The 25,730-nt window shown below is 40.2% G+C and overlaps 1 protein-coding gene across 1 annotated transcript in view; it reads left to right on the top strand.

Annotated features, from left to right (window-relative positions):
* Positions 1–25,730, top strand: part of SAMD12 (sterile alpha motif domain containing 12) — a 377,694-nt gene that overhangs the window by 39,292 nt on the left and 312,672 nt on the right. Inside the window, exon 2 of the mRNA XM_021688709.2 lies at positions 759–937. Coding sequence (XP_021544384.2) covers positions 759–937 — 179 coding nt within the window. The remainder of the gene's footprint in view (positions 1–758; positions 938–25,730) is intronic.

The raw sequence follows: 25,730 nt of genomic DNA, 5'->3' as shown, positions 1-25,730 counted from the left end.
AAGTATTTGTTGAACGAATAAACATGCTCAGGAAATGGGCTGTAGATTTTGCAGGGGTATCCATGTTAGAGGATGTGGAGAGGGTAAAACAGGAGAAGTCAGAAGCCAGTAGGCTTGACTCCTTGGAACGCTCCACTTTGGTCTTTCCTTCTTTCATGTAGCGATAATAACTCGTTCAAAATCACTTGTCCTTTTGTCTTTTTTTTTTCTGTCTCTCCTATTGGACCATAGCATCTTTGAAGGGAACATCTGTCATATAAAAATCTGTGTTTTCAGGATCTAACCCAGGGATGGCACATAGTAAGTGCTCAGCAGATAGTCGTGCGGTGAATGCAAGAGGGTGCACTCCAGCGGGTGCTTGAATAGAGTTAGAGGGGGAGGGAAGGAGTGCTCTCCAGATGGAGGCAGAGACTAGAAGCTAAACCGTAGGGGTTGAACTAGTTGCATGTGTGGGAGGCAGTAACGAAGTTGCCTAATTTGGTATTCTCATCTGTGATGGGGGAATTACTAACTTGCTCAAGGTCAGACAACTTGGAAGTGATGGTTTCTGGGTTTGTACTGAAGTTTTTGACTTGAGAGCTCAGGGTGCCCTCCACGCCATGCTCCCTTCTCCCCAGAGGATTTCCCATAGTTATCACACCACCTCTAAACTTGCTGCTGCCTTGTTTCTTCCTGCTTAGGTCAGATGAAATACCATTTGTCGTGGACACCTTCTTTGTCGGACGTGTTTGGAGTTAAATTTTTCCCCTCTCTCCTAGCTCTCCACTGTGGCTTGAATCCACGGGGTATTGATCACTCTGCCCGGGCCGAAGGCATTAAACTGCAGATTGAAGGGGAAGGTGTTGAATCTCAATCCATTAAAAACAAAAACTTTCAGAAGGTGTTTGACCAAAAAGGAACCCCCAAGCGACTGCCAGCAGAAGCTGAGACAGCTAAGGTAGGTCATAATCCACCAAATTATGGAGATTCGAAAGTTACAGCTTCGATATTTTGTGGTCCAGCCACAGAGAACTTGAGAACTTTTTCACTACTCACTGTTGTATCTTCAGTTAAACGAACACTGACTGCTTCTTGGTTCTAGGCAATAAACCAAAATGTTGACTGCATCCCCTTTGGAGTGCAACTAAAACACATTTGGGGGTCGTGTCATGTCATGAGGCCGAGCATGGTATAGAATGGGCTATCAAGAAGAATGTGTTGGACTTAAAGGTGAAAGATTTGTTTGCCGGTCTCAGATTTATCATTTTATGACATTAGGCATATCATGTGACTATCCAGGCCTCAGATTCTTCTTATGTACAGATCATAAAAACTCCCTCCACCATTGGGTTGAACAGTTGAAATAATACCATACATTGGAAGGATTTTGTAAAAAGGCCCAGTGCCGCACGTGTGTGAGGGATTTTGCTGACACACACTGTTAATCACTGGTGTTTTTATTAAATATATGCATGTATTCCAGGTACTGTTTCCAAGACTCTTGTTGTATGGCCTAGTGTGTCTCTGTAACAATTCTGTGAGGTAGACAATCATAAACAGGACTCTAATCGATGAAAGAGATAACCATTTCTATTTTGTTTTCAGATACTTAGTTCTTCTTAGATGTAGGCACATAACATACCAGTAAGATGGGACAGGGTGGGTAGATGATTCTTTAGTAAGGACCACCTGTTCTAAAGGTTTCCCACAATGGAACTGGCAGTAGATGGATTTTTATCTGAAATCAGTGAAGATGCTCATGTTTGGGGCACAGTTGAAGATGTTCATATTAGTTTGCCCCTAGGAAATTAAAGAAACTTGTCTTCATGTGGTATTTGGTTTCTCCCTTGTGCATTCTCTACAAAGGAATTTCCTGTCAGATGTTTGTGTGAATGAATCTGTGCATACCTTGGAAAGCAAAGGTTACAATCACCCAAGAAAAACTTGAAGTAGAAAGGTCATTTTGCTGTCCTATAATAACCAACTCCCTCCCCACTCCAAACGTCTTCCAGAATCAAATGTGAATTTCTCTGCTTTATCCACAATTTTGAATAATTACTGTTGTTGCTTCCCTTCTTGAGTGTGGATAATTAAAACTGATGACCTGAAGTGCATGCTTGTGTGTGTTGTAGAGCATAGGAGATGATTTAGCCAGGATATTGCACATATTTTGCACTAAGTGTTTTAGTGGAGAGAAATTGCATCTCATAGGAAATTGGTTGATGTTGAATTTGGTTTGTGAGCAGAGTTGGAAATAGGTGAGCCCTGTTATATCCTGTTATGTTTAAACCTTCTCAATCTCTGATGCTACACAGGCATCTTGAAAGAGCAAGGGGGGAAAAAAGTATTAAGGATCTTTAAGAAGATAAATAGCTTGAGTAGGATCTTTTCAAAAGGATGCTTAAAATATTAAAAATTAGAGTGAAAAAGCTGTTATTTGTCTGATTTTAATTCAACTTTAAACATTTCCAGATTATCTCTTATTTGAAAGCAGTTCAGGAATATAAAGTTTTCTTTAAATCTGACATGATGTGATTACTTGTGAATTATTTGGAATACGTGATACTGTAGTAATTCCTGAATTTCACGTTGGTAGCATTTGCCTTTGTCTCTAGATCACTTTATGGCTGCTTTGCTGAAAACATACTTCACGGAGAATGTAGTAGTCTATAATGAGCCTTTCCTCGGGAAAACCAGATTCGTTTGAATTATCCTGCTCATCTACAGTGAAAGGGGGTTAAGGGGGTTGCTTTCACATTGACATCATATTTAGGAGTGAACAGACCAGAAGTTTTAGTAAAGCCTAGACAAAGTATTTGCTTTTCTTCATGGAGGACCTGAGGACAGCAGTGGTGGGTGGGGGTGGGGGGTGCAGAATTCAAAATAGGGACCAGAGTATGATTATTGCAGACCTGCAGTGTTACCTACACCAAGCCTGTGCCATGGTGTGAACCTGTTTTGTGCATGTACACACAGTTAAATGTTCTTGTTGCCTTGAGAGGGTTATTGGAGTTGTGAGTTTTCTTTTTTCTTAGATAAGTAAGTGAATCTCGGGTAACTTGACCTACTCTAAACTTAAAAAAAAAAAAAAAAAAAAAATCTCTGGCTAGAAATGTTCGCCTTTAAAGCCACTCAGTAGTATAAATTGGTACAGTTTTTCTGGAGGACAGTCTGATAGTAGTTATTAGAATTTTAAATGTGTGTAATTTTCAAGTTAATAATTCCCTTTCTAGAAACTTGTGCTAAGAAATAATCATCCAGATGTGCAAAAATGACTGCAGGACAATTGTCACTCTGGCGTGGTTTGTAATATGAAAATGTTGGAAACAGCCCCAATGTCCATTTCAAGGATGCTGGCTAAAGGAACTATGTCATTTCATGCAATGGGACAGAATCCTCCATTTAAAAGGATAAAGGAGACCTATGTATTTATCTTTGTTTGGGCTCCTATAACAAAATACCACAGACTAGGTGGCTTATAAACAATAGAAATTTATTTCTTTAAAGATTTTATTTATTTGAGAGAGCAAGAGAACACAAGCAGAGGGGGCAGCAGAGGGGGAGGGATAAGCAGGCTCCTCGCTGAGCAGGGAGTCTAATGCAGGGCTCGATCCCAGGACCCTGGGATCATGACCTGAGCCGAAGGCAGATGCTTAACCAACTGGGCCACCCAGGTCCCCTAAACAATAGAAATTTATTTCTCACGGTTCTGGAGGCTGAGAAGTTCATGATCAAAGTGCCACCAGATTCGGTGTCTGATGAGGGCCCATCTCCTGTTCATAGATGGCCATCATGTCACTGTGTTACATGGTGGAAAGGAACAGGGTGCTCTTTGGAGCCTCCTTCAGAGCACTAATTCCATTCATGAGAGCTCCACCCTCATGACCTAAGCACCCACGAAAGGCTCCACCTCCTTATACCATCACATTGAGGGCAACTATGAATTTTAACAGAACATAGACATTCAATCTATATCAGTATTTATGTGGGAACATTAGTGTGATAATATTTTGAAGCGAGGGATTGGGGGAGATGGCACAGTGTATATAGCATGTTCCCATTTATGTAAAAAGGTCTTTTTCTGTAAAAAGCATCACTGAGTCTGGAAAAGTTTATTCCACAATTCGAACCACAGGTTTTTTTGTTTTGTTTTGTTTTTTTTATTTTTTTATTTTTTAAAGATTTTATTTATTTATTTGAGAGAGAGAGAATGAAAGACAGAGAGCATGAGAGGGAGGAGGGTCAGAGGGAGAAGCAGACTCCCCGCTGAGCAGGGAGCCCGATGCGGGACTCGATCCCGGGATTCCAGGATCATGACCTGAGCCGAAGGCAGTCGCTTAACCAACTGAGCCACCCAGGCGCCCCTCGAACCACAGTTTATATCCAGAGTTGAGATTATGGGGAAAATATTCTCTTCATTTCTGTTTTGAGGTTTGTTTTTGTTTTAAGATACGCACGTTTTTAAGTGTATTGACTTCAAATCCTTTTTCAGATTGCTCTATTAACTTGAGTAGCTCAACTCTGACTTTTTCTGTTTGAGTTGATATTATGCCTTTTAAGGTGCTGTATTTCCTCCCAGGCCTCCCCATTGTTGCTAGTAAGTTCTTTGCTAAGGCAGTGAGTTCTCTTGGAGACTTCTTGCCTTCACGTGCCTTCAGTTGTGGAGACCATTTTGTGAGGTGCTTTTGTGTTTGCCTCCTCTTGAACTTTCTGGGATGTCACAGCTCTGGCCAAGTGTTATGTTAGAGTTCAGTTTGACTTTCTACCCCTTGGCTACGGATGATGCACATCAAGTGCCCCCCACTCCCATCCCATATGCGCTTTCCTGCTTGCAGGCTTCACACAAGGAACCTGGTTCCAGTTCCCCATCATGCCTGTGGCCTCGCCACTTGGAGTCCAGCCATGTTGGGTTTTGAAACCAATCCCACCCCACATCACCTGTCCCAGATCCCCAGCAGGTGTAGTGAGCTTCATGCCCCCTCACTGCTGTGGTTTTCTGACACCTAAAGATTTCTCCTCCATGATTTCAAGCTTTGCTTTATATCAACTTAAAAATGTACTTTCTAGTACCTTCAAGTTTCTAGAGCCTGAGGAAGGGGGGATTGTAGCATGAGCTTTTAATATACCATCTTGACTCTGAAATTTGTATTGCTTTCATAATCTAAAAATATATATCTCTTTCCTCTCTTTCTCTCTCTCATCTTTATTCTTGGAAAAATTATCTTTTTTACTTCTCTTAAAATGTGATTTTAGAGCCTTTGGCTCTAATCCTCAAAAGACTAGAACTCTAGTTCCAGAAAGAGGGGGGTCTGTGCCAGGAGATGCCATAGCTCTTACAGACCAAAGGGAAACCAGTGGAGAGCGAAGCTCACTTTTAATTAAGCCTCATGATTGGGCAGCATTGAGTCTAGTTGGAAAAAAAAAAAATGGAGCCAACTGAAATGTGGATCTGCAAAAGATATTTACCAATGCAAATTCTAAATGCTTCTGAGCACTTGGGACTCAGGAGAGATTATATATGCAGAACCACACAAGTTGAAGATGCAAAAAAAAAAAACCAAAGAAAACCCCTGTGTTAACTGTTAACTTAGTTTTACAGTTGGATACGGGGCAAGAGCTAAGAAGTATAGCATTTTCATCTCTGAGGGAGGTGCAGAAATTATAAAGGTACACAGCTTCTTTTGTCCCCTCCCCCATAGAGGGGCATGTATAGCTGCCACAGATGAGAGCCAAGGTAGTCTTAACACAGAGAAGGCACAGCCTCTGTTTCCCATTGATTTATTTTTATTTTTATTCTTTTTATTTTATTCTAGTCCTGGAGGCCCAAGGCCAACTCCTAGTCCTGCAGACCATGTATAGTTCCACATAGCAGTTTACAAGGAAATAGTCCTATGAGAGGCTGAGGTCGTCCTTCCTGGACAGGCCCAGGTCCAAGGTTTATTAAGCCTTTTCTCACAAGCCGTAGAGACGGGGCAGCCAGAGAGTATGCACCAGCAGAGTAGAACTGGACCTGGGTTGGGAAATACAGGTAAAACTCAAATATGCAGCCATAAGAATGGAAGCAATGAAGTTGAACCTGGAGCCAGGGTTTGGCAGCAGACGTCCTTAGGTGTGCTCAGCATCAGTCCCCTTGGAGTCAAGACTCATGTTTTGGAAACAGGTTAGAACAGTATGTTAGAGCCAAGTTTATGGGATATGAATGCTGCAATGAAGAGCAAGGATCTATTTTCTCCCTGTCTGTCCAATATGGTAGCCACTAGGCATATGTAGCTATTTAAATTTATTAAAATTAAATACAGTAGATTCATTTCCCTGGTCCTACCAGCCACATTTCAAATGGTCGGTTGCCACATGTGTCTAGGGGCTACTGTTTTGGATGGCACAGACCTAGAACATCACAAAGTTCTGTCAGCAGTGCTCTGATCTATAGAAAGCTACTGAAGTTCTCTGGGTTATAGGAGTAAGATGAAAAAGTAGTACTAACATTCTCTCTGACTCTTGTCCTTGGGCCTTGCCTCCAAGGTGCATCAGTCATAAAAAATGTTGAAATAGGGGTCTGTTTTGAGAATGATCCCAAATGCTCTGATGGTTGGGATTTCAGTTTCCATGGCAACTCTGGCTGTGGAATGCATCAACCTATCAGCAGGTAGTATGCTGGCCATTTCCCATTGGAATTCTAGTATGTATGCTCACCGGTGGCCTAAACACAGTGTAGGGAAATGAAAAACTTTTGCCTTCTAGAGTTGATTTTCTAGGTGCTCATGAGGAAACGCTCCCTTTGTGTTCTTATGCCTATAAAATAAGGGCTTCCTACAGTAAATTCTTATTTATTTTTGGCCAACAATGGTAATTCACTAGAGCCTGTAAAGTGGTAAGTCAGAGTGATAATCAGGAGTCTGGTGGCTTTTTGAGTGTCCCTCATATATGTGTGACTGCTCAGTAGTGTGTGTGTGTAGCTTGATATGGGGCTTGATCTCAAAACCGTTTGATTATGACCTGAGCTGAAATCAAGAATCGAGCCCTTAACTGAGTGAGCCACCAGTTAAAAATACCCACCTGTATTTTTTTTTAAGTGTGTATCCCCATTTTGTAGCTAAGAAAACGAAGTGTTCAAATGACTTGCCAAAACTTAGTTTCTGGCTAACAACTAGAGGAAGTTAGCATTCAAATATAAGTCGAATGCCTCCAAACCCAGGGTTTTTTTATTCCCTTGACGCTAAATGTACAAATGATTTATTTATTTGAAAAGAAAATAGAATCTGTTATACTGAGAATCTGGCCAACTACGCAGAAGAAGAGGTTAAAAAACACTGCATGTCATCTGTATTCCTCAGAGAAATACTGAAAATCTTGATCTCTGTTTATATAAGGGAGAAGCAATGCCAGCGTCTAAAACAGTGAATAATTGCCTGCCTTTGGCTTTGGGATGCATTATGTGAATCTTTGGCAGCAGATAGCCTTTTCTCATTAGGCTAATATTAGATTTAGTTTGTATTTCTTTGGCACAGAGTTAAAGGAGCTGGCCTGGAACTTGGTGCTGGAGGCAGGAGGAGGAGAAAGCCTGGTGCTTTGGATAAGCCACAGGCGGATAAATGAGAGTTGACTGGAGGTGGCTGGTGGACATTTGTAACTATGAGCAGGAAGCATTCATCTGGGATTACAACAGAAAACTAAAAGAATTTTGACTTGGGTTAAAAGGCAAAGGGTGGATTGTATTTAAACCTTGATCAAATTACATTGCTCAGCTGCCTCTGAGAAGGTCTGTGGCAATTTGGGGATAGAATGATCTAATTCTTGGCTATCTGTATTTCTTGGCTCGGGGAGCAAACATGTCTCCAAAAGAAGCTGCCAATCCAATATAATGTCACCAGTGATATGAAGGGAAATAATGCATGGGAAACATAATGAGCACACACTTTAAGAATTGTCAGAAGGGTCAGAACAAGAGAGACAAGCCAGAATGACTTCATGTTGTGTGAGTTCCAGGACCCCAACACATACATACTGGGCACTTGGAAAGATCTCAGGAAAAGCTACAGCAAACCCATATTTGAAGAGGTAAGCATTCATTACTGAAGTGTTGAGATCTGAAAAGTGGAATAAGTAGGATGTATTTGAGCCATAGATTCATGGTATGCTCAACAAAGAAGGAACCTTAGGGAGCATCTGCCCACCTAATTTATAGGTAAGGGAACTGAGACGATGGGTTCTCCAAGATTTTGATGCCAGTATGGCCCAGTCTAGCCTGAAACATAGTTCTAATCCATGGCCAGTACTTTTCACTCTGTTATGCTGATAGATTTGTATGACACAAGTTCTTAGAGCCATTTGGTTCATGGTACTTTTCTGGGGTATTAAGACTATAGTGTGTGCCATTTGAAGCTGCAGAATGAAAGTTGATGTTCGGGGGAGATGGAGCTCCTAACAGCAGGTGGATCAGAACCGAGTTACAGTTTCATTGACAGTTTTGACACAGCAAAGACAGGCCTCTGAAGGAGAGGGCTTTTGAATTCTAGCTTCGGCTTGTCTGGAAGCACTCTGCCCGAATGCTTTTCCTTTCCATTCTGAAACTCAAGATTAATATCCAACCATGGAAGCAGTTAGAGTCCTTAACATTCAGAATTGAGACACTTCAGGATACTATGCATCTACATAAAGGCAAATGTACATCTTGTACCTGAGGAAGAGACAAACATACGTAGGATTTAGGACCGCAGTGAGCCTATTCTGTAGTTGTGATGAAGATGTCTAGTACTTGATGAGTGAGATTGGAAAAGCCTAGAAGTATCTAAGAGCCCTGGTTAACCCAGCTGAGTAAAGAACTCAAGAAACAGGTAAAGCAGAGCCACACATTCAAATGTGAGAAAGAGTAAGATGAACATCAGAAGGTAGTAGAAGAAAGCAGGGTTTGGCCTTTGCCTACACCCATAGCTAGAGAGCTGATGCTAGTTCCTAGGGAGGGGCATTTTAGATTAACAAACACACATCTTCTCTGAGCACATACAGTTTTACCCTCTCTCTCCCTGCACATACACATGCTAAAATACCTTCTTTATAAAATGCATGTTTAGCGGGGCACCTGGGTGGCTCAGTCCATTAAGCATCTGCTTTCGGCTCAGGTCGTGATCCCAGGGTCCTGGGATCGAGCCTTTGTGTTGGGCTCCCTTCTCCGTGGTGATACTCCCTCTCCTCCCCACTTGTGTGCGTGTGTGCGCATTCTCTCTCCCTCCCTCTCTTTCTCTCTCCCTCATAAAATCTTCAAAAAAATGCATGTTTAGGAAGATTTTCAAATAAATACCTGCTGTCCTTGATAGGTCAACAGCAACACTTGAACTTAGGTGACCATATAGAACAGGGGTTTGCAAACTTTATTATAAAGAGCCAGATGGTAAATGGCTCTGCATGGGGCTCTCCATGTGACTTTGAGGAAGTGGGTGCATTTCACTGAGATAAGTGGTGGACCTATGGCTTAGAAGCACATCTGCTTGTCCTCACTGCTCCATATCACCTTGCCTGTGCCTCAGCAGATGGGAGGCACTAGACAGCTCAGCTTCTGATGCTGCACACCCAATATTTTAGAGAACTGTGGGGAGAGGGGTGGGAGGTAAAAGGGAACTTCAAATCATTTTAAAGAAACTTTCTCTTCTCTGTAAACATGTGAATGAGCACAGCTTATGTTCTGTTTGGATATAAGCTGTCAAAAGTTTATAGTTGGAAAGGAAAAAAAATTGTAATAAGTAATCATTTAAAACTGCCATGATATTACTCATACATTGAGAAGGATTTTGTAATAATTGGAAAAATGGAGTATTCCATTATGTAAAAGAAACAAATTGCAAATGGCATATAGGCACTTCCCTTGTATAGAGATGAATGAACATGATATGCCACTGAGTATTCTACCTGCCCCAACTACCTACTCTGAAATCCATGCATGTCACATCTCCACTGCCATCACATGGATCCACCTCACCATCTCTTCTCCCCTGGACTACATCAGTAGCCTCTTAACTGGCTTCCATTTCACTTTTGTCCTCCAGCGATCGTTCTCCACACAGCAGTATTGAATCAGAGGAAGCCATTCACCTGCTCAGCATGCTTAATAGTTTTCATAACCCTTAACAAATGTAGATTTTCTACTTTATCATGAGTGATAAGACCCTAAGACATTTGGGCCATGCTTCCCTTCTCAACTTCACTACATAGCAGGGTCCCTTCTGGTTGTCTGAGCTCCAGACATACTTGTCTTTGTTTCTTGAATATACCAAGGTCATTCTGTCTGGAGAGCATTGGTACTTGCCATCCCTTCTGCGTGTTTTTCCCCTTGATCATTGCACAGCTGATTCCTTTCATTTAGGTCCTAGCTCAAATGGCCTCTCTAGAGAAGCCTGACCACCCTAACTGAATTAGTCCCCCAGGCACGTTCTGACATCACAGTTTGTCCTTCATAGAGCTTCTTCCTGTCTGAAATCTGTTTATTTTCTGTGTCTCCAGTAAAATTGAAACTCCTTGAGAGCAGTGATCTTGTCTGTCTTGTTCACTGCTATAACATCATTACCCGCTACAGTGTCCAGCACATAATAAAGAATATCTTTGATGAATGAATCAGTTGATGTGGGACAGCTTAGTCTTCCTGTCTTTTTGCCCTGTAGTTTTGTTATCTTTAGCTTCTCTACAAGTGAGTGGAAAGATAAATCTTTCTTCCTGAATGGTGGACCATGTCAGGAGAATACTTTTCTGAATGGTGAGTGCAAGTGAGATATCCTACACAGGGCGAGCAAAGAATACTTCCATAGCCAATCTACTATCCTTCATCCTCACAAAGTCTAGATTGTTCCTATGCCAGGGCAAATAGCTGTTTTGCAGTCTAAGAGGCAAGCATTCCAAACTTAAAGACTCTCAGACCTCTGTCTCGGGACCCAGTGATCTCTGCTACCTCCAGGGTTGGCCAAGATTTCAGATGACAAGGTTCCTTCACCCCCACCCATAGCTCTCTGCAGGGTCCTCAATGTAAGCATCGTCTGACTCCCCTGATTGCTACCCTATTTTCTTGAAGTCAAACTTGAAGGAAATGGAAAACAACAGCTTCTCCTTAAATGATTAAGAACTAATGACTTGAAAATCAGACCACCAGGTACCAATCCATACCTAAAACATTATTTCCAGTTCTTTATGAATTAGAAATAGCTTTCAAATGTTGCTTTCACAGGTGACCTTAGATATATACTATCCTAGTCGGCTTGGGTTACTGTAATGAAATACTATCGACCAGGTAGCTTAAACAATAGACTTATGCCTCTCTCAGTTCTGGAGGCTGAGAAGTCCCAAAATCAAGGTGCCAGCTAATTGATTCCTGGTGAGAGCCTTCTACCTGGCTTGCAGATGGATAACCTTCTGGCTGTGGTTTCACATGGTAGGGAGAGAGTGAGCTCTTGTCTGTTCTTCCTCTTCCTGAAAGGATATTAATCCTGTGGAGCCCCACCCTCATGATCTCATCTAAAACGATCTCCCAAAGGCCTCCATTACCAAACGCCATCACACTGGAGGTTAGGGCTTCAAGTTATGAATTTGGGAGGGGACACAAACATTTGGTCCATAAAATACCAAATACGTGTTTTGGCCAGAAGCCAAATAGCTGAGTGTTAAATAATGTTTTGGCTGAAGTTGAATATCACCATTGTAGAATGAATGTCTGGCATACAAGAATAAACCTGAAATATTAATAAGAATGTCTGTTTATTACAACTTAATTAAAATTATCCCAAGCAGATTTTGTTTAAAGTTGGCATTGTAATGCAGTGGTAATAATTTCTCTGAGCTGTCAGCTCTTGTGGTTTTACATTGCACATCTATGATACTGAAAATATGCTCTCTTTCAGCTGAGGTCAGTAAAGGAGCAACCTACATTTTTGTCCAGCTCTGTCACTACAGGGTCGTGCTCAGGGTGATATACCCACCCCTACCTCCCTCCTGCCCCGAAGTCATTAAGTTTTTCTCCTTCTCCAACAATAATTACTAAAGACTTCTAATCTTGGGCTTGCCATCTTGGTTGAAAGTCATGAGGTAACTTCACTGAAACAATTCCATAAACTAAAGCTTTTAGTTTTTTAGTACTTGAAAAAGATGCTTTTAAAAAAATTCTCAAAATGAAGCTTAATTTTGTTATCTCTCGTGGTTTTCTTTTTTAAAGCAGTGTTTTCACAATATTCATTGTAAAACATTCTCAACTCAGCAGTCAGATCCTGTTGTTCATCTAATGGCCCCCTGTTTTCCTCAAAAGCCAATGTCCTTTAGATACCCTATGGGGCCCTACGTGATCGGTCTTGTGGCAAGTCACTCGTGTCATCTGCTACTACACTCTTCCTTGCTTCGGCTGCTTCTGGATGAAGCCAGGCATCTTCCCACCTCAGAGCCTTGTACTGGCTGTCCTCTCTGCCTGCAATTCCTTTTCCTCAGGATGCACAGGCTATGCTTCTTCATCCCCTTTCGGTCTTGGCTGCTTAACCTTCTCAGTGAAGTTGACATGGGCTCTTCTATTTAAATAATGACCTTTTCCCCAGTGCTCCTGATCCCCTCCCCAGCTCCAATGTACTCATCACTTGCTAAAACGGTATATCGCTTCCGTATTATGAGCATGATTATCTCACACCTTCATCCACCAGAGTGTAAACTCTGTGAGGGCAGGGACCAGTTTTGTTCAGTGATAGATCCCTATTACTCATAACCATGCCTGGTATATGTCCAAGGGGTACAGCTGCTTTTTTGTTTACATGGATTTTTGTAATCAGTATACATTTATCACTAGGCTGATAAACTTTTTATCTTGTATGAAGCATACCAGGAGAATCTAAGTTACATGCCTTGTTTTACTGGAAAGGGAATTTTCGTATAGCAGCAGTAAACCTGAAGGACACCCCATTTGTTAAGATTTTATTTATTTGACAGAGCGCACAAGCAGGGGCAGCGGCAGGCAGAGGGAGAAGCAGGCTCCCTGCTTGATCCCAGGACCCTGGGATCATGACCTGGGCCAAAGGCGGATGCTTAACAGACTGAGCCAACCCAGGGGTCCCCACCCCTATTTATGTTACCGATGATGCTATGGTGATCAGATATGTAAATAACTTGTATGATCAAATGATCATTAATTGCACACAAGTTTGGGGCTGCCAGAAACATGGTTGAAATGGCATTTGGCTACTTGGTCTGCCAAAAACCAAGGTCAAAACCAAATCCTAATAGCAGATTTTTGGCCAAATGCCACAACCAAAGCCAGACTCTGGCACCTGCTCATTCTTAATATAATTAAGCAGTTTAGCCCCTAATTGTTCACGTGTCTATGTTACATACTGTGTAACCCATTTTTGGGGGGGAGGGGGGTTCTGATACTAGCTCTCTCTCATGTTGTATTAAATAGACCAGGATTAACCCTACAAAAGCCCAGATAATAGTAACCACTGAGAGGTGGCCAGTACAGGCCAGAACTATAACAAACAGAAGAGAGGAAGACATCAAAACTTGGATTTGTTACCCCATAGGCATTTTTATAGAGAATATGACTTCACTATTTTGATTTACCTTCAAATTACATAGTAAAACTCACAGGCTCTCGGGCCTAGGTCCGATCCCTGCCCTGCTACTTAATAGCTGTACCACCTGGGGCTAACTTCTTGACCTCTTTCTGGCTTCAGTGTCTTCATCTGTCCAGCCGGGATAATCCTCTTATTTACCTCAGTATGTGGTTGCTAGAATCACTGCAGTTTATATATGCAGTGCTTAAAACAGCTCCTGGCATATTGTAAGATGATGTAAGTTTGCTACTATTGTTATTAATATCATTATCCTCAAAATATTTTGGACAGATGGATTAGAGAATATACTTTTTTTTCTTTCCCTTTTTTTTTTTCTTTTAGCAGTGGATTTCAAATTGGGTGCCTATAGCCATATTGGGTTTATCAACAAGTTTTGTTTGCCCACACAGACTTAAAGTTCACTGATTCAACAGTGGAAAAAAACAGAAATTCTTTATTTAAAAACTCCAGATTTCCCACTTCTCAAACTTAAACCTGGAAATGATAAGCCTAAATTTGTACCAGTTGCAGCTGTCAACGGTTGCCCCTTTTAGTTTGGTTCTGTCCGTGTCTGGCCCTCTTTACTCCATGTGTTTCCAGCTGGGCTTCTATAGGCCATTTAGTTTGTGATCCTTGGTAAACAGGACCCTGACATAGCATAAAAGGTATAGTTAACCTTCTCTTATTCTGTGAGAATGGCTCCCGTATCCTTAAAAAATGTGCATGTCATTCTATATTCAAAGTATCTATTAGACCCCTTTTTTGGTGATACTATATTGAGCAAGACAGAAGTGGAAACTGGATTTCAAACATGTACTGTGATGCAAATTCTAATATATATTTGGAAGGAAACCAACTGAGGTCTGAGAAACTGTTAAAAATGTTAAAAATACAGCCATGCCAAAAGAAGCAGGAACACTTCTTGGGAGCAAGAACACTTCATGGAACTGGGTCAGCTTGTGCAAAGACCCTCAAGTACAGAAGACTATATCCTGCTTAGAAAAGAAGACCAATGTGTCACGTTTACAAATGGCTCAAGAGGATACCGGAGGAGAGATTGTGTGGTTTTGTCTGAATTTTATACTTAGTGCAATGGAAATCATTGAAGGGTTTTAGGTAGGGGAGGGACTTACAAAGAGAAGACTCGAGCTGCTCTTCAGAGTTGATTAGAAGCAAGCAAGAGTAGAAATGGGGAGACTGGGAAGTGACTATTGGAGTTTATGGTGTTGCGAGATGGTGGTGTGTTGGTCCAGGGTGGAGTCAGTAGAAACAGGGAGAAGTGGGCAAATTTAAGTTCATTTTGAAGATAGAATTGGTAAGATGTGATTAGGTATAACCCATGAGGCAAAGGGAGGAATCAAGGATGACTCAGATGTTTCTGGTTGGAGCCGCTAACTGGGCATTGGTATTATTTAATAAGATAGGTAAATTGGCAAGGGAGGAGGGTGTTAAAAGGGGAAGCTTTGCAGGGGGAAATCAGAAGTTTCATTTTGACCATGTTAATTTTAAAATTTGAGTTACATCCAAGAGAAGATATCAAGTAGGTTACTAAACTTGTGAATCTAGGTTTACAAGGGAGGTCTTAGCTAGAGATAGACCAAAGGCCGTATCTGTTGTATTGTGTATGAGTAAGAGTATGTGTGTTGGAACCAAGGGGTTTTCCATTGGTCCTTACCTCTAGGAGGTGGTATCCCTTTGGTTTCTCTGCTTGTCTTGCTGCTGCTTTGATTCTTGTTATTTTTGACGTGTCATCATTGGACTTTGAGCCTAAGAGCTAGACTGTTTAGTTTGGAGGATAATGGTAATAGCATGAAAGCACTTGGGTGGAAATAGCTAATCCTGCCTTGTTCTGTCCAGCCTAATTTTGACTTCTCTCACCCACAGCTGTACTTGCCTACTGTTAACGGGTTTACACTTGTAGTGAAGAGGCTAGTGCTTATCATCAGCATTCAGGAAAGGGGAGGAATAGGGTTGTTGGGAATAAGCAGCTGAAACAGGTTTGGGGGAAGAGTAGAGTTGTTGGAGATGAGCAGCTGATACAGTTTTTAGGCTTTAAGGCTTATTAACCTTGCATAGGGTTGTGAGGGTGTATCTGCTTTTACCAGTGTTTTCATGGGATGACACTTGTGTTCGTTCATCAGTATCTGCTTCTCTCCTCCTGTGCTCATGGAAGTCTGCACTTCCCAGGCTCTTAAACTGCCTAGTTCTAGACAGCCTCTTGAGAAAAAGCAACAAGTACTAACAGCAGCAAAACCCTAGCAAAACTTTCAAATCCCTCTTTCTTTTTGGAGATTACGGTGGCTACATGTTTAGATCGCAGAACACCAAGTCAAAGGAACTTTGATCACCAAGTCATCCCATGGAGGACAGCTACCTGGGAGCTGACTTAGAGCTGACTTTTCACAGAAGCAAGAAATAAACTTGTGTCCTGAGATTTTGAGGGATATTTGTTATTGCCACATAAGCCTAGCCTAACCAGATCAATCCATGTGACATCTGGAAACAATACAGTGATGCTTGCTCAAAATGTAAGCTACTCACAGGCATCTTGCTGAACCTCAGGCCAAATACAACCCCCAAAAAAGATGGGTGTGCTTAACAATTACTTAGAAGTCAGTATCGATCATAACTTTCTTTTTAACAGATGGAAGACGATCAGTGCTCTTTTTTACTCTCAATTACTGAACTAAAATCACTATTTGAAGATTTTTAAAGCTCTTCTCCTGGGTCCCAGTGGTAGTTACCAGTGTTGAGACCTTCTGTTGCATGTGTATCCCTACTGCCCCATTTTGTGTTTGTGTGTAATTGACAGCAGTTAGTGGCCATGTCCTTCTCATTTTGATTTCCTTTCCTATGGTGTGCTTTCTTCTAGCATGTGCCACTAAGTGCTCAGCATTTGTAACTGGTCTAAATTGTTGGGCTTAAAATTCAGAGATCAATGTTTTTTCCTTTTGTCATGGGGGATGGGGTGGAGGGGGAGGGAGAGTTAATCTGCTTAAGCAATCACTCTGTTTTGGAAAAATTGACCTATTTTTCCCTCCTGAATGCAAATCTGCTCTGCATCTTGTACTGTTTACACAGGGACTTTCTGAGACACAAGTGCTTCTCCTTGAATGACCCCTTTCTCTCTTGGGCTTCCATGGCTAATATTTATCGGCAACATCTGGGGTTTAGTGCAACGAAGTTATTTACAGCTGTGCTTATTAGTGCACTTCTGTGAGTCGTGGGAGTTTCTCTCCAGCTCCGCCATTTTGTCGAGAATGGCCCCCCATGGAGCCCCGAGATTAGCAGCTATTTTTCAGGAAGCAGAAGGCTTGTGGCCTTGATGAAAAGTCAGAGGATCCAGGGGAAAGGAATGGTTTTTTTTTTTTTTTTTTTTTTTTTAAGATTTTCTTTATTTATTTGAGAGAGAGAGAGAATGAGAGAGAGCACATAGAGAGGGGGTTGGGTCAGAGGGAGAAGCAGGCTCCCCGCCGAGCAGGGATCCCGATGCGGGACTCGATCCAGGGACTCCAGGATCATGACCTGAGCCGAAGGCAGTCGCTTAACCAACTGAGCCACCCAGGCGCCCGAAAGGAATGGTTTTAAATTAGAATGGACATTAGGAATCTTGTAATACCGCCCTCTCACTTTACTGATAAGAAACTTGATGGGCAAAGAAGTGAAATGACTTGCAGACACATGCAAGAAATAAGCTAGAGACACCAGAAGGAGTCACTTTTTTTTCCCCTCTCTCTTCTCATCCTAGCTTTTCTTTCTTGGGACTTTATTCAGTATTTATCCAGGATGTTTGCAGAGAAGGTTTCTTGGATCATAGGTCATGGCTTCATCATAGATCATCACTCAGAAGAAAAATAAGGAAATTCAGGTTGTATTTGGGTGTCCGTCCCCCCCGCCCTCCCAGCATTTTAAGGATTTCTCCCCCTTCCTCCTAGAGATATTCCCAGAGCCATCACCCAGTTAGGCAGAGCAGGCAGTTGCCTTGAGCTTTGTGCTCCAGGCATGGGTGGTGAGGACTGCTGCAGAGAGCTGAATGTCAAGGACCCGCATCTTCAGCTGCTGTTGTGTGACAACAAGCTCATGCATCTTTCCCACTCAGTCTTTAAAAAAAATAATAATGATAATTGATACAATAGCATGTAAAGTATGTATGTCTGACTCATGGTAAAAATAACACTGGTGAGCGTACCACCACACTTAGGAAAGTCTGCTTACCTTTTTTTCTTTTAAAAGATTTATTTGAGAGTGAGTGTGCATTGGGTGAGGGGGGAGAGAGAGAAAAGGAACGGAAGAGGGAAGGTGCATCCCTCCTCTAGGAACATGTAGTCCTTTGACACAAAAATCCAGGAGGAAAAACCTAATGTATATTATATTTGACGGCAGTCAAGCCCATTACTTACCAATTTTGTAATTTTCAAGGAAGGTATTTCTTTTTAGAAATGCTGTACACTGATATTATTTGATTAACATTAAACATTACTTCTCTAAGCTGTTTTCTTTCATACTGAATGATGGGTATCAATTTCTTTATTTGTAGACTGAGGAGGAATAAATATTTTATAGCTTTCTGAACAATTTATCAGATAATCTCATGAGCCATAACCTACACTAACTTCTTTGACTTCAAGTCAGGTTGTGACATGCAGTTTAACATTTGGCTGCCTACATTGAAGAAGACAGTTTGAAAACCATGATTATAACCCCTGAGCTAAAATTTGGGATACTTATAAATGGTTTTAATTCCCATTTTTAAGTAACCCTAATTAAAAAAAAAGGAAAAAAAAATTTAAAATAAAAAAATGTGTTTTTTTTTTTTTTTTTGAAAATTTTTTCTTAACCAAATGGGTAAATAAAAGGATTTATTTGTTAGGCATTATCCAAAGTTTAAATTTTTTAAAATGTTGGGCTCAAAAACTCATTATTCATTATTTCATTAAATGTGCTCTTGTAGTTTCACTTTTACTCTAGTTACTGCTTTTGTTTTTGTTTTTGTTCCTGGAGTAGGTACGGGTTTTGTGGGTCTAAGCTTAGATAGTTTTGGTAGTTTTGCTACAAAATTTCAAATACAAAAACTTCGTATTGGGGAAAAAAACACAAAAATTAAAAATCTGAAAGAGGTGGCAAATGCCACAAACATCACAAAATCCTCCAGACTCCGTTTTTATTTACTGATCTACTTCTATAATATGTTCTTACCTTTATATTTTGACTGCTTGCTAAAGGATTGCCTTTCCCTAAGTCATTGATTTTATAGTATTTTCTGTAGCAAGACTAAAAAGATAACTCCCATCTTTCCTGGAGTATGTGTGACCAAGATTTCTTGGTGGTGGTGATATTGGAGTTCATTCCATGTGACCTCTCATACAGACGTACTTTCTGGTTGTAGTGATGCTACAGGCTTGAGCCCTAAAACAAGAATTATGATAATTTCCTGTGTTTCCAATAAACACAGCTTATTTTCTTTTCAGAATTGTATTTGTCCTATTGTCTATTCCTTAGTTACCTTTTGACTTGGTGTCCATGAGAACTAGATTCTGAGCTTACAAGTTTCCATATCTCAGTATTAGAAGACATTTCCAAAGAGTAACTCCCTGCTTCGTTATATCTCAGAGCTTGCCTCCTTCACTGCATGGGCACTTCCAATGCCAAATGCTGCGGTTTCCATGACTGAGTCCATGCAGGTGGGGTGGGCTGGAAATATTCCTGGAAGCCGGTATGTGAGACAGCTGATAACTATACATGGAAGTAAATTGACCATGTAATACTAGAGAGACTATATAAATACATCGTGCTAAACCCAAACAAAATGTGATTCTACTTAAACTTCTCCATAGCTGGAGCCCCCAAATGTGTGTGGATACCCCACCACTACCCAACATGAAGAAGGTGTGACAGAGAGAGTAGAAAGAGACAGTTACCTTAACTAACTGTGGATGAGATACCTTATCTTAGCAAATCTCACAGTCTTTAACAAAATATATGATTATGTGATTCAGTCAGTAAGGCCCTTTCCTGGCCCTGAGAAAATGAGAGTCTGGAAGCTTCCCCAGCTTGAGTCCTATTATATTTACCCCTATTTAGCCTTAAATGTAGATGATGATCCCTAAAAAGCATTAGCTTTCTGAATCCTAGCTGCTTTAACTCTATGTATGATATGGCACTTAGATTTTATTTTTAAATTTGTTTTAAAATAAAAATGTATGGTGAGTAGAGAGAGCCATTTCCCTCAATTTAAAATTGAATTAAAAAAAAAAAAACACCAGATTTACCTTATAGAAATTTACTTAAAGGGCATAGCTTTGTGTAATCATTCAGCAAGTATAACACTGGACTTGCTATGTGCATTACTTCTATGCAAAGAAGGTTGAAGGAGAGAATGTTCTTAATTACAGCAAATACTTGTATAGCAGTTGTCACGTGGCAAGTGCTCCAAGTGCATTTTGTATGTCCCCATTTCTAGTTCTGTCAGAATTGCACAGTAGAGAAACTAAAAGCCCTCTCATTACAAATCTCAAGAAATGCTAAATAGAACAGAAATCTTAAATAAATGCATGGCGGAACTTGTAAGGCAGTAAAGGAAGTCTTGCTAAAAACGAGGGGACTGAAAACCAGGAGGTGAGAATATGGGAGGGCACTACGATACCTTTGTAGACAGATGACATTGGGGTTTTAATATTCATGTGGGGTTAGAAGTCAGAGAATTGGAATGGCCACCCCTGCATAAATTAAGAACTTCAAAAGGGAATATTCTGTATTCTTTAGGAATGAGTGGTCTAAAGAGTCTTCCCATTAGTATAGGAAAGCAAATGGAAAATTTTATCTGTCCTAATTTGGGTTCTAGGTAGGGGAAAAAAGGTCTTCCTAGAAAAACTTGAGTTCTTGTGCCTGATTTTCTATGAGTTTAGGACTTAAAATTCCCATGTTCCATGAGCCAAAGGATGAGAGATTAATTCCCAAATTAGTTTTTGTGCTAGTAATAGCCCTGGGACAAGTCCCAGCACAAAAATCTACTCTGAAGGGAGTCTTTTTGAGATATTAGGAAATCAATAAATAGCTCTCCTTTCTTCCCCTCCTAAACTGGGACCTGACTAAATTATTGAGTCAGGCAGCTCTTAGATTTTCACCTCTAGTCCTGATGAATCTGGTTGGACAAGGTGCGGTACATACTTTACCATCTGACCTGGTCAGCATCTTCATTGAGCTCAACTTCACAGTTGCAGGTCACCCATGTGGGACCCATATATCAATCCCCTCAAAATTGCGTATGGCCTAGTAGTTATCCGTGTCACTGTGTAATGGTAGAAGGAACAATTCACTAATAAGTGAACAATTCTAAAATTTCATGCATTTGATAAAATGTCTCAAAATGTATTTAAAAATTACATGGGAAATTGACAAATTAACAATCATACAAGAAAGCTTTAACTTCCACTTCTTAGTAAGTGATACCCTAAGTTGGACCAGTGTTACAAAGGACATAGAAGATACAAAGCAACACAATAATCTTGCTCTAGTAGACAGTTAGAATCTTATACCAATAATTAAAAAATACAGGTTCTATTGGTACATACAAGCCAATAAGCTACAGGTGGCAAATTAAAGGTGCACGTGCTGTAACATGACGATTGCATCTTACATCCTTGCATAGAGAAGGTCTCAGACTTGCAAAAGAAGACATTTACAGAAATGTTAGTTATAGGATTGTTTATAATACAAAAATAAGAACCTAAATATCCACGAGAAGACAACTAGGTAATTATGTTGTGTTCATACAGGGAATACTAAACGTTATTTAAAATGATTGGACTTGAGTTACCTGACTCAAAATGGAGAGATCTCATAAAGGTGAGCGACAACCAAATTGTAGAATAATCTATATGGCATAGTGAGATTTTTGTGAAGTTTAAAAATGTGGGGAAAAAATCCTGTTTTTGGATGTATAATAAAAATAGAGCATTCTAGATTTTATAGATTATTAGGATATTTTTTCCTGTTCATTTTTATTAAGTTATTTAAATTCCAGCTAACACAGTGTAATATTAGTTGCAGGTGTACAGTATAGTGATTTAGCATTTCACAACAGTATTAGGGTTTTAGGATATTATTTTTAGCGATGCAGTGAACTTGGAGGGAGCAAGGGAGAGGAACAGGTTTACCACAGTGCTTTAACTGTGAAGTTTTGTTTGTTTCTAAAAGCTCTGGAGTACAATTAGACATAATTTCAAGATTTTACAAATCTAAGTGAAACCACAAAGACACACATATACAAATCAGCTCTGTGAAAAAGTCTGTACCATTGGAACTATGATTGTGTCGAGATACTCTAGTTTTGATCATCATGTGTCCTTGAACTATGGTGCCCTTTCCTACCAACTGTAGTGTGCTCCTGCATAAAGACTAATTTCAGATACTATCATTCTCCATGAGAGCTGCTTTATTGATCTACCCCAATATTAACCTTCCTAAGTGTTCCCTCAGCATTTTGCTATTCCTCTATTATGTCCCTTAGGTCATAGTTAACATGGTTGCCTGTCTGTTTCTGTCACTAGACTGTGAGTTTCTTGAGGACAAACTTTGAGTCTGTATCATCCCTTGCTATTAGCATTTTTATACTTACTATGTTCTGAAAATAATCAGTTTCATTGACCATTTCAATTCAAAGATTCTTGTAATCCAAAAATTTTTTCTTGGGTGATAGCCAGAGAGACTCACACATACCTGTCACTCACCAGTTGGCAAAGGTGGGTTATTGGGATGCCCAAATACTGTGACACATGGATGGTATTGATTAGGGAGTCTTAGTCATTTCTGCCACATGAGTCCTGAAGAATGTCATGTAACATCTGAAACTCCCTTACCCTCATCATGACCTTATTAACAATTCTAGAAGGCCATGCTTGGGGGCATGGGAGTGACATTTTTGGCTATAGAATGTAAAGGGACAAATGTTGGATCTTTGAGAATATACAAAAAAAATACTCTAATTGGAATTCTTTTCTATTTTAAATCTTTAACCTTTTCTTATAAGGTGATTGGTTGGTAGATTTTGCCCTGCTCCACATTTTAAATATGAGAATACAGATGAGCACACCAGCAAGGACTCCAAATCTAAATTCTATACCTTTTGCTCAATGCACTGTCCATAATTATTTTACCCTGACATTTTCTAGTTCCCCATTCTCAGGATGTGATTTCTTCCTTTTCTTTCTTCTAAGCCAGTGCAGTAGAAATAACTAATGACTAGGGTACTCACTGGAAATCACCGAATACCAGGGATTGGTAATTGTGCCCCAAAATCATTTAAAAATCTCTTTGCTACATAGTTGACACAGTGCTCAAGGATCTAGTCATACCTGTTACTCAATTTCATGTTGCAGTGAGAAAGCGGTTTCATTGGTTGTGATTAGGTTACTTACAGTAGAATTGACATTTTTCTTACGGTTTCTGTTCCAGAGAAGTAATGATAAACACATGGCAGATCCAGGAGCTAGTCTGCACTTCTTTGGCACTCTGTTATTTAGTGGAAATGGGGAGATGTACAATGTGCTGATTTACAGAGTAGAAGAGACCTCTTATTTAAACTTTATGGTCTTAATATTTTAGAAAATTGATTTGGTTGTCAACGCAGGCTGTAGAATTCATTCAGCTGTTTGATTCATTAACAAAAGGCTTTAGATCCAGTATCTCTGATGGTGTGGAGGAAGACAAGTTTGTCGTATGTGTATCAATAATACAAAGTGATGCACTAGAAGAAATCTGGGTGGCTTCATTGTGGGTAAGGGAATGAAGAGGAGGAGTACTGTTTGGGGGAAATGAATTTAGTATGTTCCTTCTGGCACCCACTCAAACTATGAAACTTGAGTAAGAATATCTTCGTTGTTTTATCAGTGATTTAAACAAAACAAAGAATGGAAACCAAGTGTAAAGATAAACAACATCAGGAACGGAATTCTTCAGTATGTACCCGGAGAAAGTTGTAATGGAAAGTAATTTATAATTATTTGTGGAGATACTTTGTTGCTTATTTTGCTTTATTTTCACATTTGCTGTGTTAACAAACAACAGATGAATGTTAGCTCTTTTGTAGTTGAACTACTGATTATTTTTCTCCCAAATTCCTGATTGGTCAATTTAAGGTATGCAACCCCCTCCTGCACATGCACAGACATGGAAAAACAGGGTGTGTTAGTAAGAGTTCCTGGGACAATAGAGCCAAAAGGCTATATAGACAGAGATCTATCTCTGTGTCTTGGCTATGTGTCCAGAGATTGACTAGTTAAGGAAGTAGCTCATGTGATTGTAGGGGCTGGCAAGTTTGAAATCCACAGGGCAGGGGGCAGGCTGGAAACTCAGTCAGGGCTTAGACATTGCAGTTTTGAGGCAAAATTCCTTCTTTGAGAAGTCTGTCTTTGCTCCTAGGGCCTTTAACTGATTACACAAGGCCCACCTGCATTGTGGAGGGTGTTTTATTAGGGTTCTCCAAAGAAACAGAACCAATAAAGTGCACATGCGTGTGTGTGTGTGTGTGTGTGTGTGTGTGTGTGTGTGGTTTATTATAAGGAATTGGCTAATAAGATTATGGAGGCTAAGAAGTCTGAAATATCTGTAGTCAGTAGCATACTGGAGACCAAAGAGAGCTGATGGTACAGTTCCAGTCCAAAAGCCAGCGGGCTCAGCACCCAAAAAGAGCCAGTATTTTACTTTGAGTCCAAAGACAGGAAAAACAAAACAAAAATTTGATGTCCCAGCTCAAAGCAGTCAAGTGGAAAATACTCACTCTTGCTGATGAGGAGGTCAGCTTTTTTGTTCTATTCAGGTCTTCAACTGATCACCCACATTAGGGAAGGCAGTCTGCTCTACTCAGTCTGTGGATCCAAAAGTTATTCTCATCAAAAAAAAAAAAAGCAAAAAAACAAAAAAAAAACCACCCTCACAGAAACACCTGGAATGATAATTGATCAAATATCTGGGCACCCATGGCCCAGTCAGGTTGACTCATAAAATTAACCATCATGGAGGACGATCTACTTAAAGTCAACTGATTGAATGTTTAAAAAAAAAAAATAGTGACATGAGAACATGTAGACTAGTATTTGACCGAATGATTGGGCACTGTAGCCTAGTCGACACATAAAATTAATCATCACATATGGTATATTTTTAATTTTTTTATTAAAAAATTGTAAGGTATTAGGAAGCTAGGAAGGAGAAAAAGTAATATATCCATTACCTCGCCAGAACTTGTTTTATTTTCATTGTCTGTTTAATAAAAGGGTATATTTTAAAGTATCTTGAAAATACTTGCAATAATATTTTAAATGTTTGAAAGCTTTTATCTCTTTCTCATATTTGTTTCAGTCATCAGAGCAAAAACACCAGAATGGGAGCTGGGGCTCGGGATGCCTGTCCAATCTCTGCCACTCACTTATTTCATCAGTTGAGAAAGAATGAGAATCCTCCTAAGCCTTGGTTTCCTTATCTGTTTATTAATATTTTGGGCTTGGCAATCTCTAATGACCTTTTCAGCTTGAATATTTTATTAATCCAGGGTTTCTTAGAGTGAGGTGCATCTTACACTCTCCTGCTCTATGCTGGAGGGTTGGAGGTATATACAGACAAACAATGCTTACTGAGCAATGTTTTATTATATAGTCAAACAAAAACTAGCACACAAAATCATGGTTTCCTCGTTGCTTAGGGCAGGGTGGGAACTAACAATGGGAGGAATCGTTTTAAAGAAAAATATTAAGAAAATGCTTGTTTTAGACCAACATGGGAAAACATTAGAAATGAATGAAGTTTGGGCTCTGCACTGTATTAAAATCTGTAAACTTAATTTGCCCTTAATGTGTTTTCATGCTGCTTTTCAAGAGATCCATGAAGACCAGCATTCTCTTAGCAGAAAGCAACATAGATAGTTGTTCATTTAATATTTTGCTCAACCTGCATTGAGTACAACCATGTGCCAGGTACTGGCCAGGTGCAGCAATCCCTTGGGTAAACTGAATGTGGTTGTCTTTGGCCCTTAGTACCTTACAGTCCCTCATGGGGCCTCAGGAGTGTTGATGAGTTAGAACTCAGGATCATATCCGCAGTAATAGAAGTACCTACTAGGGACCAGTTTTGGGGTAACAGAGGAAGGACACTGTGCCTTGGGGACACCACGTAAAGCCTCAGTATAGT

This window comes from Neomonachus schauinslandi, chromosome 4 (genome assembly GCF_002201575.2).
Source record: "Neomonachus schauinslandi chromosome 4, ASM220157v2, whole genome shotgun sequence".
In the NCBI taxonomy this organism is placed as follows: Eukaryota; Metazoa; Chordata; class Mammalia; order Carnivora; family Phocidae; genus Neomonachus; species Neomonachus schauinslandi.
Note: the sequence above shows the minus strand (reverse complement) of the source record. Positions and strands in the feature narration are given on the sequence as shown.